Source organism: Eubalaena glacialis, chromosome 14, assembly GCF_028564815.1.
Source record: "Eubalaena glacialis isolate mEubGla1 chromosome 14, mEubGla1.1.hap2.+ XY, whole genome shotgun sequence".
Taxonomy (NCBI): Eukaryota; Metazoa; Chordata; class Mammalia; order Artiodactyla; family Balaenidae; genus Eubalaena; species Eubalaena glacialis.
The window spans coordinates 36,906,014-36,920,563 of NC_083729.1; the positions used below are offsets into that span (position 1 = coordinate 36,906,014).

A 14,550-nucleotide genomic window follows, 5' to 3' on the forward strand; every position below is an offset into this window, starting at 1 on the left:
TCCTTTGGAAAAATTTTAACTACATAAGACTTTTTTGATACCTCTTCTTGGCATACCTATATTTATCCCATTATAGCCCCTGTATCACAGTGTGCCTTCAAAACCTGTGCACTGGTCTTTATCTTCCACCAGGCTATACATTCCTTTAGGGATGGGGGCATCTTATTCCTAGTACTTAATACAGTGCCTGGCAGGTAGCAGGCAGTCAGAAGATGCTTGAGTGAGTGTCTAATGTACTGTGGTTAAAGTACGTTTATGGTATTCCTGTGGCAAATACAAGTATGTATGATTTATTGTTGTATTTTATGCACTGATTATGAATGCAAAATTTTAGAATCAGCCCAGAATTGAATGCTATATAATATATACACACATGTGAAACCTTTTAAGTGATTATTAAAAATGTGATTACTTAAAGTGATTATAGCAAATTACTTAAATAAAAAAGACAGCCAGTAGTCCCCAGTCTTCCGTGTATAACTCCTTTAAAAATACCATTTCTCAGGTGCTTACTTTATAGTACAATTACTGTGTTCCATTGATTAAGCAAGTAAATAATAACATTATGCTGCTCTGAGTTCAGTAATGTATTTATCTCAAAGAAAGCAATGGAAAAAGACAGATGTGCAGAGAATATTGCTCATTCAGTCTTTAGACAATGCTTGCTATGCATATATTCTCTCTCAGTCTTGTAAAACCTCTTAGGCCCACAGAGTTGTGTAGACCAAGTGGTCTCTACAGGGAGTATGCAGGACCATCCATCAGTATTAATTTTTTAAAGATTAGAACCTTTGTTTATTGTCTTCCATCTTGAAAAAGGCAAATTACATTTAATATAGTGATTGACACTGGCTTCCCCACACTGTTAGTATGTCAAATGGGCTGGTGAGAGATTCTAAGGAACGGTAGAATTTTTACTTCCTCACTTGTATTCATTGCTGTATCACATTGAAGTTTACATGTGATTACATTGATTTCCATGTGATCTAGTTTTTTGTTTTTGTTTTTTTAATTTGTCTTTTGGCTGCATTGGGTCTTTGTTGCTGCGCACGGGCTTTCTCTAGTTGCGGCAAGCTGGGGCTACTCTTTGTTGCGGTGCGCGGGCTTCTCATTGTGATGGCTTCTCTTGTTGTGGAGCACAGGCTCCAGGGGCGCAGGCTTCAGTAGTTGCAGCACCCGGGCTCAGTAGTTGTGGCTCGCGGGCTCTAGAGCGCAGGCTCAGTAGTTGTGACGCACAGGCTTAGCAGCTCCGCGGCATGTGGGATCTTCCCGGACCAGGGCTCGAACCTGTGTCCCCTGCGTTGGCAGGTGGACTCCCAACCACTGAGCCACCAGGAAAGTCCCTCCATGTGATCTAGTTTTAACTAAACAGTCTTCAAAAAATGAGCAAGTGACTGTAAAAGATGCCTATCAAAACATTAGATTGATTTTAATTATAATAGAGCACATACAAGCACACAGCATAAAAAATGTTAGAACTCCTAATCCCAGTATGGACTCTTATTATGGGGTAAAACCTATAATATAATCAGATCTCAAATATCAACCTCTCAAAATTTGAGATTGTCAAAGATTATTTGAAATGTGCATCTCTATTTACTGTTGTTGAAACCATAGCTTGCCTAAGTGTATAGTGTGCTTGACATATGGCTAAACCATAGCATAAAATCATAGCAAATTAGCAAGACATTTAAAAAATTGCATTCTGAGGGTAAAAACTAACCTTTATGAGTTCCCCCCCCCAGAGGTGTTTGATAGAGCCATACAATATTCAATACAGTAACTACAAAATTTCACTAAATTTAATTATAAATGTTTACAGGGCCCTTTGAGGTTTCTTGTTGAGTAGTAAAAGACAAAGCATACCACTGGGGAAACACTAGTTTTTCCTGCCTTGGTCAAAATGACTGAAATAATACGTAGAATATATGGCCAAAAATTAAAATACATTCCTTTGTCATCACATGCCTTTGAAACACGTAGTAATCATTGCCAAGTTGAAGAAACCAGTATGAGAACAATTACACATGGGAGATTTAAGATTGACTAAAATATAGGTGTCTGTAACATACTTGCCTCTCAGTATTTGCTAAGTTTTGTTTCAGTAGTAAAGTCTGTTTTTGGGGGGGGAGTGAAGAGTAAAAGCAAAGAGATGCTAGACAAATGTATATCTCAACAGTAAATGCTTCTTTAATAAAGATAACCTTTTTTGGAAGAAAAATCATAGTCACTTAAGGTGAAAATCGTTCACTGCAACATTCATAGGAAGATTACTGCAGCAAAGAAATTGAACCAGGAGTTCAGAGCTATTAGGGTGTCATCAGTGTAGTTAATTTTATAAAAACAAGACCTTTAACTTTAAAATTCAGTGAGCTATTTACAGTGGTGATGCCAAAATATGCAGACGCTCAAGTCCCCTATATAAAATGGTGTAGTATTTGCATATAACCTATGCACAACCTCCCCATATACTTTAAATCATCTCTAGATTACCTAATACAATATAAATCCCATGTACAAGTTGCTGGTGCAAGGCAAATTCAAGTTTTGCTTTTTGGAACTTTCTGGATTTTTTTTTCCCCTGGGTATTTTCGACTTGTGGTTGGTTGAATCTGAGTATGTGGAACCAGCTGATACTGAGGGCTTACTGTGAATGAAATGAGAAATGACCAAGAAGGTACAGTCTGCCACATAGAGTTTTGATGAATATCTCATAGCAAAGTTTTTTGCTTTTGAAGAGTTAGAGAACTTAAAATAGTAATTGCTAATTCCTATGCAGATATTTTTGGATAAAAGAAAATACACTCTTAATCATGCCATTCAAGATGAAGCTTACTTACTAAGAAAGTAATTGTTTTAAAGAAAGTAGTGTTAGCAAAAGAACAGTTGAGAAACAAATGTTTGGAGATGGTTTGTTTTGTGATTTTTGTTGGGGGAAAAAAGATCATCTATATAAACTTTAAGCACTTGGGAATTTAGGTATATGTTTTAGGAAAACTCACATATGTGTACCACGATTGTTCAAAACAGCACTGTTTTATACTTTAAAAAAATGAGAAATAACTCATTGATAGTGGAATGGATAAAAATTGTGGTACAAACATACAGTGGCATATAGTGAATGAACTACATCTCTGTGCATCAATGTAAATGAAATACAGTGTTGAGCTGGAAAAAAAAAGTACTAGAGTAAAACATACTGTATTTTACATCAGTGTAAGGTGTCAAACATATAAAAGTAAACAACCACACATGAATATGGTTAAACTAGAAGAAATACTAATTATAAAATTCAGGATAATAGGAGGCTTCAGTGGTCTTGATAATGTTCTATTTCTTAAACTGTATGGTAGTTTTAGTACTCTTTAGCTGTGTGTATACATTATATAAAATATGTATGATATTTCATGATGTTTAAAGAATTAAATCATTATGGGACGACCCTAACTTTAAAATGAGATCAATATTGAACGTAAAAAAATTTTTACTAATTTGTGAAAGAATGCAATCCTAGTTACAGCCAATAGGTGTGCTGGTGACCGAAGCTCAGTCAATTAGACACTTAGATACCTGTTTCCCAAACTTTGAATCTTGAGCAAGTGACTTTCAGAAAGGAATTAGACGGAAGGTAGAGATCACTGCAGCAGCAGGCAAGGCTGTTCTTCGTGTAACTTTCACAGTGTTTGGCTGCCCAGCCTCAGGGCTCCTCTGTTTCCTGATGGTTTTCCAAGCTGGCGTTCCAGGCTCCCTTTGATTCTTAGGGTCTCCTATAGCTTTCTATTGAAGACCCCTCCTTCCTTCTCTCTTTATCCCTAAATTAAAAACAAATTTGGAAATAGGAATTTCCAAACTATTTTTAAAACTCTTCTAAATGAGGAACTCTTGTGAATTTTGAGCCCATTTCTTGAAATGTGAAACAGCAGAACCTTAATTCGAAAAACATCAAGATAAGGGAAATGACAAATTTTTTTTATAATTGGTAGTTGGGATTGAAGAGTGGGTGATAAATACAGTCAACAATTCAGTTTCATTTGCGTTTAGGTATCTTTATAAGGGTTTTTTTTTTTCAGGTGAAGTAAGCATTAAAAACAATTAAATTAAAATGTGCTTAGAACTAGGCTTTCAAATCATTGTATCAAAATATCAAACCAATGTGCTAACAAATAAGCATATTCTGTTACATTGTTCTCAATACAAAATATAATTTTTTATCGTACTTGAATGAAATTAATTTTTAGGTCTGAGTAAAATCTTGTCCTTCCAAAATTCCTTTTTATAAATATTTGTGTTTGTAATTTATTAGTACAGTATTATATATAACTCATGAAAAGTTATAAAATTGCTGTAATTTATAAATATTATATATGGTGGTTCATTGGGTTTTTAGGAATAGGAATATTTAGTTTTATTGTAAAGTTAGGTAATGGTTACAGCTGAAAAAGATATCTCACAAAGATACCTAGATCCAAATGAAAGTCAGTTGATCTAGACTAGTGTGTCTCAAAATGTGATTCTTTAGTCACCAGCATGCTTTTTTGAAGATCCCATCCAAGATCTACTGGAAAAAAAAAAAAATTGGGGGTGTGGAGATAGGGCCATGGAATTTGCATTTTGAGCAAATAATAACAGCAAACATTTTATGGTGTTTACTGTGTCTCAGGAACTATTCTAAGCACTATATGTTAACTCATTCTTCACTGCAACCCTGTCAGGTGTAGGTACTATTGTTATTATTCCCATTTGACAGAGAAGGAATTTGAGGTACCAGTGACTAGGAAACTCAAGGTCACACAGCTGGCAAGTGTTAGGGCCAGGATTGTATGTGGAAAACGTACCAGGCATTCTCATCCCCACTGTTCCAGTCCAAGTCATTTGAAATTGGAAAAGCTTTATTCTAAAGTAATAGTAAAGCTGAGAGGGAGGGTGATGCATAGTGGTACTTTACAGTTCTCTCTATGGGCTTTAAGTCTTTGTCAGCCAGCACTGAGTAAAAGCTGTCCTAATGCTACTTCATGGATTGTGAAACACGGCAATATTAAGTAGTATGTTCTTTAGCACATCATTAAAGTTATATTTGTTTTTATGGGTTAATGGGCTTCAGTCAATCGAAGTAAAGTTTTTTATTTGATATGCAGTAAAACCTAAGTAAAATCACATGTTTGTAAAACTGAGATTTTATGTTTTAATTTATTTGGGGGGTTGTCTTCAGGATTACTGGGGGGAAAATACTTGATTACAACACTTGCTTTTGGAAGTTTTTCTAAAATATGTTAGCATACGTTTCTACCTTAGTAGATTGAACAAGATGTTGCATCGTTCTGAATATTCTCACTCCTGCGTCTTATATATTGAACCCTAGAGTTACCTTATAAATTGAATTTAAAAAAAAAAAACAAAACTTAACCAGGTTTTGTTTCTTGGTTTCCTTTCTCCTAGAATGGTGGTTCTCAACTTGCTGCACGGACAGATCACCAGAGAGGCATTTTTAAAAAGATATTGATATCTGGGTCCCATCCCCAGAGACTCTAATGCGCTAGGATTGAGAAACTACTATTCTAGAAGAAGGGTATACGGGGAAATTTTCTTGGTTTCTTTTTTGTTGTTGTTCCAGTAAATTTTGATAATACTGAAAAATACACTTGATCAGGAGTTACTAGAAAATAGATGAAATATTGTAGATAAATGCTCTATCAAATTTAAACATGTAACACCTACAATTTTTTTTTTCCTTTCAGATTCATTACTAAACATGGGTGCATTTTTGGATAAACCCAAAACTGAGAAACATAATGCTCATGGTGCTGGGAATGGTTTACGTTACGGCCTGAGTAGCATGCAAGGATGGAGAGTGGAAATGGAAGATGCACACACAGCTGTTGTAGGTATTCCTCACGGCTTGGAAGACTGGTCGTTTTTTGCAGTTTATGATGGTCACGCTGGATCCCGAGTAGCAAATTACTGCTCAACACACTTATTAGAACACATCACTAATAATGAAGACTTTAGGGCAGCTGGAAAATCAGGATCTACTCTTGAGCCTTCAGTGGAAAACGTCAAGAATGGTATCAGAACTGGCTTTTTGAAAATTGATGAATACATGCGTAACTTTTCAGATCTCAGAAATGGCATGGACAGGAGCGGTTCAACTGCAGTGGGAGTTATGATTTCACCTAAGCATATCTACTTCATCAACTGTGGTGATTCACGGGCTGTTCTGTATAGGAATGGACAAGTCTGCTTTTCTACCCAAGATCACAAACCTTGCAACCCAAGGGAGAAAGAGCGAATCCAAAATGCAGGAGGCAGCGTAATGATACAGCGTGTTAATGGTTCATTAGCAGTGTCTCGTGCTCTGGGGGACTATGATTACAAGTGTGTTGATGGCAAGGGCCCAACAGAACAACTTGTTTCTCCAGAGCCTGAGGTTTATGAAATTTTAAGAGCAGAAGAGGATGAATTTATCATCTTGGCTTGTGATGGGATCTGGGATGTTATGAGTAATGAGGAGCTCTGTGAATTTGTTAAATCTAGGCTTGAGGTATCTGATGACCTGGAAAATGTGTGCAATTGGGTAGTGGACACTTGTTTGCATAAGGTATGTAAGTCTTTTTTGTTATAATTAAAATGCCCTATTAATTTTGAAAAGACACGGTAAGTAAAATTAAGCAAACTTAGTTTTAAAGCTTTTAATATTTTCATTAGGGGAGACCTATATATTTAAAAATTATTTTCTTCACCAGAAATGAAACCTTTTTTTTTTTTTTTTTGGTTGCCATCCTCATTTGTCTTAATCTTCTAATATGCAAATTAAGTTTAATAAATTTGTGGCATTTGTTGTCATTTAAATAATTTATGATTTTTTGTTGTGGCAGAGGCATCTATACACAATTGTGACTTTTGATTAAAATTCTCAACATTGGCAGTAGCCGTCTTTTTTTTTTTTTTTTTTTTGGCTGTGCCGTGCGGCTTGTGGGATCTCAGTTCCCCGACCAGGAATTGAACCCAGGCCCCGGTAGTGAAAGCCCAGAATCCTAACCACTAGGCCACCAGGGAACTCCTGGCAATAGCTACCAGGGAACTCCTGGCAATAGCTGTCTAATGCCTGACTATGCAGCAGTTTCATAAAAAAACATGTAGAAAGGGTATGATTCTATATTAGATATACAAAAGATCAAGAGCCACATAGTATTGGAAGATACATCAGAAACCTAGACTAAGTAAAGTTTTGTAATTTAGTTCTGAGCCCACTAGCAGCTAAGACAAAAACTGAAGTAAGAGTTGTATATTTCTTATTCTGTAGTAAAAGAAGCTTTTTCCTAGCATAAAATCTAAAAGGAGTTTACATGTGACTCTATATAAATAATATATGACATGGTAGATAATATTTTTAGAGGAGATAATCAAAATTCTTTTCATATAGATGTTTTTGTCATTACTGATTAAAAAACCGAAGACTAATATAAAGTGCAGTCTTGTTAAGAATTCCTTTGGAACACAAAAGTTTAATTTACATTTGCAATATTTTATGAATCTCAACTTGATACAATAATAGGGAGGAAAATCCAGACTAACAGATAATTAGCAGTTTCCTTGGATGTCTTTAAAATGTTCAGTAGTTTCAAGTGGGTTTTTGACAGCGTCTACATAGCAGTCAATTAAAATTTGAGTTATCTGGCCAGTGCCTAAAATATGTAAGTATTCTATGACTCTGAAAAGCTATCAAGACAAAACCAACCTTTGGTTATGTGATACAAAGGTTTTGCCTTACTTACTCTGTCTAGATTAGAGCCACTCTATTTCCTCACCATGTAAGATGCTGTGGAAGATACAGGCATAGCCAAAAAGTTTTTCAAAGGATCTCTGAGTCTGTGGAAATGCCCAGGTTTTGTTGCAGTATCTACTTCTTTTCCATAGAATGGGAAGAGACAACTTCAAAAAGAGAAAGTATAAGGGCTGGTGTTTCCAGCTTTTTTCTGAAAGGATTTTAATGATGGTATCTCTAGCTCTTCTGTTTTTTGTTTGTTTGTTTTTGTATTGTATCCTTTTTGCTTCTCTAGATGAATTAAGTACAGAAATATTGATGGTTGTCAGTGCTGGAATAGTAAGTGGTTCTAAAGATGTCTATCTCCTCGGACTCTATATGGAGAGAGTCTGACCTGCAGCTTTTTGAGACAAAAGCAAGCATATGTTTTTGCCTAACTAGGAAGTGAAAACAGCATTTTCCCGATTATTAAAAAAAAAAAAGTTATTGAAAAGCAAGCCAGATAATACAGAATATATATATATTGTTTAAACTTACATAATACAGAATATGTAAAGAAACACTCAAAAATTTTGCCACCCACCTAAGTGGGCTATCTTCGTAATTGCGGTATTTATTTTTTCAGTCTTTTTTGCCTGCCTCTGAATGTGTATATTTTTATAAAAATGAGATCATTATATTTGTTATTCTGTAGTCTGCTTTTTCATTCAAGAATATATTGTAGAAAGATCTCCATGTCTGTATGTATCTATCAAAATCATTTTTCATGGTTGCATAGCAGAGTGTCATGTAGTTTTGAGAGAATAGCCAGAAATCTATTAGATCTGTAATTTGGAGTAAAGAAAGAAGTTTATATTGTGGATAAACTGCACTCTCCCTTCCATTGAAAGGATGTTAGTTTTCAGGAATTTTGACCCAACCCTTCTGAATGGGGTTTGAATGATTCTGGTGGTATATCTTCATTTGATAGGTTTCATCAGTTTAAATTGATTAAATTTTTTTGTTGATGGTGTTAAAAGATTCTAGGCAGAATCCCAGAATCTCAGAAATGATAAATGATAGTCATAGAGGGGCAAGGGGTTGGAACACCAACCTCTTCATTTAATTTAGTTGAATGAAGTTGACCATCATAGTTCCTTTGAATGAAGTTGCATGTAAATTGAAATCAGTTTTGAGAAGCTTAGTTAGCTGTTTTGTGTTGAAACACAACAGACATGAATTTTTTGAACTGCCACATGCTACTTATGGAATTAGATAAGCTTCTTATCCATTCCTGTTTATCTGACTCCATAATTTTGTCATTCCACTTGTTTGTATTGTAAAACCAAGGGTTAGCAATATTATAAAACAATAGGATTAAAATAGAACATATGATTGCTTTGAATTTAGTCTGAAAGATTGAATTTAAATTTTGAAATCCATGGAAAGCAGGTAGACCAGTGCTAGCCCTTAGCAATTGCTCAGTAGGTGTTAGCTGCTTTTTTTTTTCTTTAATGGTGGAATAAATTTATATTTTAAAAAAAATTTTTAATTTTTTTATTGCAGTATAGTTGATTTACAGTGTTGTTAGTTTCTGCTGTACAGCAGAGTGAATCAGTTATACACATATATATATATATCTCCACTCTTTTTTAGATTCTTTTCCCATATAGATCATTATAGAGTGTTAAGAAGAGTTCCCTGTGCTATACAGTAGGTCCTTATTAGTTATCTATTTTATATATAGTAGTGTGTATATGTCAGTCCCAATCTCCCAATTTATCCCTCCTCTCCACCTTTCCCCCTTGGTAACTGTAAGTTTGTTTTCTACATCTGTGCCTCAATTTCTGTTTTGTAAATAGGTTCATTTGTACCATTTATTAAGATTCCACATATAAGTGCTATCATATGATAGCTGTCTTTCTCTGTCTGACTCACTTCACTTAGTATGACAATCTCTAGGTCCAGGTGTTAGCTGCTTTAAGAGAAAAGATAGAGTAGATCCGGTTTTTAAGTAGATGTTTTAAGTAGGTGTTTTTAAGATATTTTCCTGATAATAGATTTAAATTAAGTGTTGGGAATTCCCTGGCGGTCCAGTGGTTATGACTTGGCACTTTAACTGCCAGGCCCCGGGTTCGATCCCTGGTCAGGAAACTAAGATCCCGCAAGCTGCATGGCGCAACCAAAAAATAAATAAATAAAATAAAATAAAAAATAAATAAATTAATTAAGTGTTAAAATTTTCTAGCACTTCTAACATTTGTCATTCCCTAATAGTTTACAGAGACTTTTATATGTTAACTCATGAACTCTTGGGAAATTATGATAACCATCAAAATCACAATAGTATCAAAAAATTGCTTTTTATGAGCCAAATGCAGTATGCTCTAAGCAATTTACACATATTTTAATTTTCACAACAACCGTAAAAGGTAGTTAGCATTATTATTGTTAAAGATAGTCATTTTTCAGAGTTGCTATTTAACAGTATGAAGCTACAAGTGTTGCATGACTCTGGTCAGGTATTACCCTATTTAGATGATTAACTCTAGGGAAGAATGGTCCCTAAGAAAGCAGCTTTCCCATTTTACTGCCAGTGCTGCTAGCATTCGTGGTGTTTATGCTAACTAATTTCAGGTCACATAGAATATGTGACAGCTGTTTGCATAGCCTTTCATAACTTATAGATCACACTCATTTTATTTATCCTCATAGTAACCTTCTCAGGTGAACAAAATAAAAATTTTAATTTCCAGTTTGCAAGTAAGGAAATGGAGGTTTGTCATTAAAAGACTTTAAGGAAAAAAAAGAAAGGAAGAAAGAAAAGCTGTAAGTCAGGTATTTGGTGAGTTTTGAAGCAGAGTCTAGAATCCAAGTTTTCTGACTTAAGTTTTGTATATATGTTGCCAAACTGTCCCAGAGGATTTTTTTTTTTTTTTTTTTTTTGCAAGGGCTTTCTCTAGTTGTGGCAAGTGGGGGCCACTCTTCATCACGGTGCGCGGGCCTCTCACTATCGCAGCCTCTCTTGTTGCGGAGCACAGGCTCCAGACACGCAGGCTCAGTAGTTGTGGCTCACAGGCCTAGTTGCTCTGCGGCATGTGGGATCTTCCCAGACCAGGGCTCGAACCCGTGTCCCCTGCATTGGCAGGCAGATTCTCAACCACTGCGCCACCAGGGAAGCCCTGTCCCAGAGGATTTGATGAAAAATTTTTTCCTAAGGGAAACCTTAAGACTTCCTTTTCTTTTTTCAATAATTATAAGATTAAAATTTTTTAAACAAATGCAATGATGTTTGAAGTAAAGTTATTAATCTTTATGTCCCTCCTTGTCAGTCTCATTCCCCTTAGGTAACCACTGTTTACAGTTTGCTATATATCCTTCCAAATAATTCTCTGTGTTTATTCATACAAATAGAAGTGTAAAAACACGGTTTTCTTTCCTTTTTTTTTTAAATTTTTCAATTTTTATTTATTTTTTTATACAGCAGGCCCTTATTAGTCATCAGTTTTATACACATCAGTGTATACCTGTCAATCCCAATCGCCCAATTCATCACCCCCCCACCCCCACCCCCCCACCCCACCCCCCGCTGCTTTCCCCCCTTGGTGTCCATACGTTTGTTCTCTACATCTGTGTCTCAATTTCTGCCCTGCAAACCGGCTCATCTGTACCATTTTTCTAGGTTCCACATATATGCGTTAATATACGATATTTGTTTTTCTCTTTCTGATGTACTTCACTCTGTATGACAGTCTCTAGATCCATCCACGTCTCAACAAATGACCCAATTTCGTTCCATTTTATGGCTGAGTAATATTCCATTGTGTATATGTACCACATCTGCTTTATCCATTGGTCTGTCGATGGGCATTTAGGTTGCTTCCATGACCTGGCTATTGTACATAGAGCTGCAATGAACACTGGGGTACATGTGTCTTTTTTTTTTTTTTTTAAACATCTTTATTGAAGTATAATTGCTTTACAATGGTGTGTTACTTTCTGCTTTATAACAAAGTGAATTAGTTATACATATACATATGTTCCCATATCTCTTCCCTCTTGCATCTCCCTCCGTCCCACCCTCCCTATCCCACCCCTCTAGGTGGTCACAAAGCACCGAGCTGATCTCCCTGTGCTATGCGGCTGCTTCCCACTAGCTATCTATTTTACATTTGGTAGTGTATATATGTCCATGACACTCTCTCACCCTGTCACATCTCACCCCTCCCCCTCCCCATATCCTCAAGTCCATTCTCTAGTAGGTCTGTGTCTTTATTCCCGTCTTGCCACTAGGTTCTTCATGACCTTTTTTTTTTTTTTTCCCTTAGATTCCATATATATGTGTTAGCATACTGTATTTGTTTTTCTCTTTCTGACTTACTTCACTCTGTATGACAGACTCTAACTCCATCCACCTCATTACAAACACCTCCATTTCATTTCTTTTTATGGCTGAGTAATATTCCATTGTATATATGTGCCACATCTTCTTTATCCATTCATCCGATGATGGACACCTAGGTTGCTTCCATGTCCTGGCTATTGTAAACAGAGCTGCAATGAATATTTTGGTACATGACTCTTTCTGAATTATGGTTTTCTCAGGGTATATGCCCAGTAGTGGGACTGCTGGGTCGTATGGTAGTTCTATTTTTAGTTTTTTAAGGAACCTCCATACTGTTCTCCATAGTGGCTGTATCAATTTACATTCCCACCAACAGTGCTGGAGGGTTCCCTTTTCTCCACACCCTCTCCAGCATTTGTTGTTTGTAGATTTTCTGATGATGCCCATTCTAACTAGCGTGAGGTGACACCTCACTGTAGTTTTGATTTGCATTTCTCTAATAATTAGTGATGTTGAGCAGATTTTCATGTGCTTCTTGGCCATCTGTATGTCTTCTTTGGAGAAATGTCTATTTAGGTCTTCTGCCCATTTTTGGATTGGGTTGTTTGTTTTTTTAATATTGAGCTGCATGAGCTGTTTATATATTTTGGAGGTTAATCCTTTGTCCGTTGCTTCATTTGCAAATATTTTCTCCCATTCTGAGCATTGTCTTTTCGTCTTGTTTATGGTTTCCTTTGCTGTGCAAAAGCTTTGAAGTTTCATTAGGTCCCATTTGTTTATTTTTGTTTTTATTTCCATTACTCTAGGAGGTGGATCAAAAAAGACCTTGCTGTGATTTATGTCAAAGAGTGTTCTTCCTATGTTTTCCTCTAAGAGTTTTATAGTGTCCGGTCTTACATTTAGGTCTCGAATCCATTTTGAGTTTATTTTTGTGTATGGTGTTAGGGAGTGTTCTAATTTCAATCTTTTACATGTAGCTGTCCAGTTTACCCAGCACCACTTATTGAAGAGACTGTCTTTTTTCCATTGTATATCCTTGCCTCCTTTGTCATAGATTAGTTGACCATATGTGCGTGGGTTTATCTCTGGGCTTTCTATCTTGTTCCATTGATCTGTGTTTCTGTTTTTGTGCCAATACCATATTGTCTTGTTTGCTGTAGCTTTGTAGTATAGTCTGAAGTCAGGGAGTCTGATTCCTCCAGCTCCTTTTTTTTCCCTCAAGACTGCTTTGGCTCTTCACGGTCTTTTGTGTCTCCATACAAATTTTAAGATTTTTTGTTCTAGTTCCGTAAAAAGTGCCATTGGTAATTTGATAGGGATCGCATTGAATCTGTAGATTGCTTTGGGTAGTATAGTCATTTTCACAATATTGATTCTTCCAATCCAAGAACATGGTATATCTCTCCATCTGTTGGTATCATCTTTAATTTCTTTCATCAGTGTCTTATAGTTTTCTGCATACAGGTCTTTTGTCTCCCTAGCTAGGTTTATTCCTAGGTATTTTATTCTTTTTGTTGCAATGGTAAATGGGAGTGTTTCCTTAATTTCTCTTTCAGATTTTTCATCATTAGTGTATAGGAATGCAAGAGATTTCTGTGCATTAATTTTGTGTCCTGCAACGTTGCCAAATTTGTTGATTAGCTCTAGTAGTTTTCTGGTGGCATCTTTAGGATTCTCTATGTATAGTATCATGTCATCTGCAAACAGTGACAGTTTTACTTCTTCTTTTCCAATTTGTATTCCTTTTATTTCTTTTTCTTCTCTGATTGCCGTGGCCAGGACTTCCAAAACTATGTTGAATAATAGTGGTGAGAGTGGACATCCTTGTTTTGTTCCTGATCTTAGAGGAAATGCTTTCAGTTTTTCACCATTGAGAATGATGTTTGCTGTGGGTTTGTCATATATGGCCTTTATTTTGTTGAGGTAGGTTCCCTCTATGCCCACTTTTTGGAGAGTTTTTATCATAAACCGGTGTTGAATTTTGTCAAAAGCTTTTTCTCCATCTATTGGATGATCATATGGTTTTTCTTCTTCAGTTTGTTAATATGGTGTATCACATTGATTGATTTGTGTATATTGAAGAATCCTTGCATCCCTGGGATAAATCCCACTTGATCATGGTGTGTGATCCTTTTAATGTGTTGTTGGATTCTGTTTGCTAGTATTGTGTTGAGGATTTTTGCATCTATGTTCATCAGTGATATTGGTCTGTAATTTTCTTTTTTTGTAGTATCTCTGTCTGGTTTTGGTGTCAGGGTGATGGTGTCCTCATAGAATGAGTTTGCGAGTATTCCTTCCTCTGCAATTTTTTGGAAGAGTTTGAGAAGGATGGGTGTTAGCTCTTCTCTAAATGTTTGATAGAATTCACCTGTGAAGCCATCTGGTCCTGGACTTTTGTTTGTTGGAAGATTTTTTTTTTTTTTTTTTTTAAAGATTTATTTATTGATTGATTGCTATGTTGGGT

The 14,550-nt window shown here is 35.9% G+C and overlaps 1 protein-coding gene across 3 annotated transcripts in view; it reads left to right on the forward strand.

Annotated features, from left to right (window-relative positions):
- PPM1B (protein phosphatase, Mg2+/Mn2+ dependent 1B) overlaps positions 1-14,550 on the forward strand; it is a 78,865-nt gene that overhangs the window by 38,514 nt on the left and 25,801 nt on the right. For 2 of the 3 annotated variants that reach the window (XM_061211302.1, XM_061211301.1), the window contains exon 2: positions 5,736-6,595. In XM_061211302.1, coding sequence (XP_061067285.1) covers positions 5,750-6,595 — 846 coding nt within the window. In that variant the 5' untranslated portion in view covers positions 5,736-5,749. The remainder of the gene's footprint in view (positions 1-5,735; positions 6,596-14,550) is intronic. The other variant, XM_061211303.1, reaches the window with a different exon arrangement.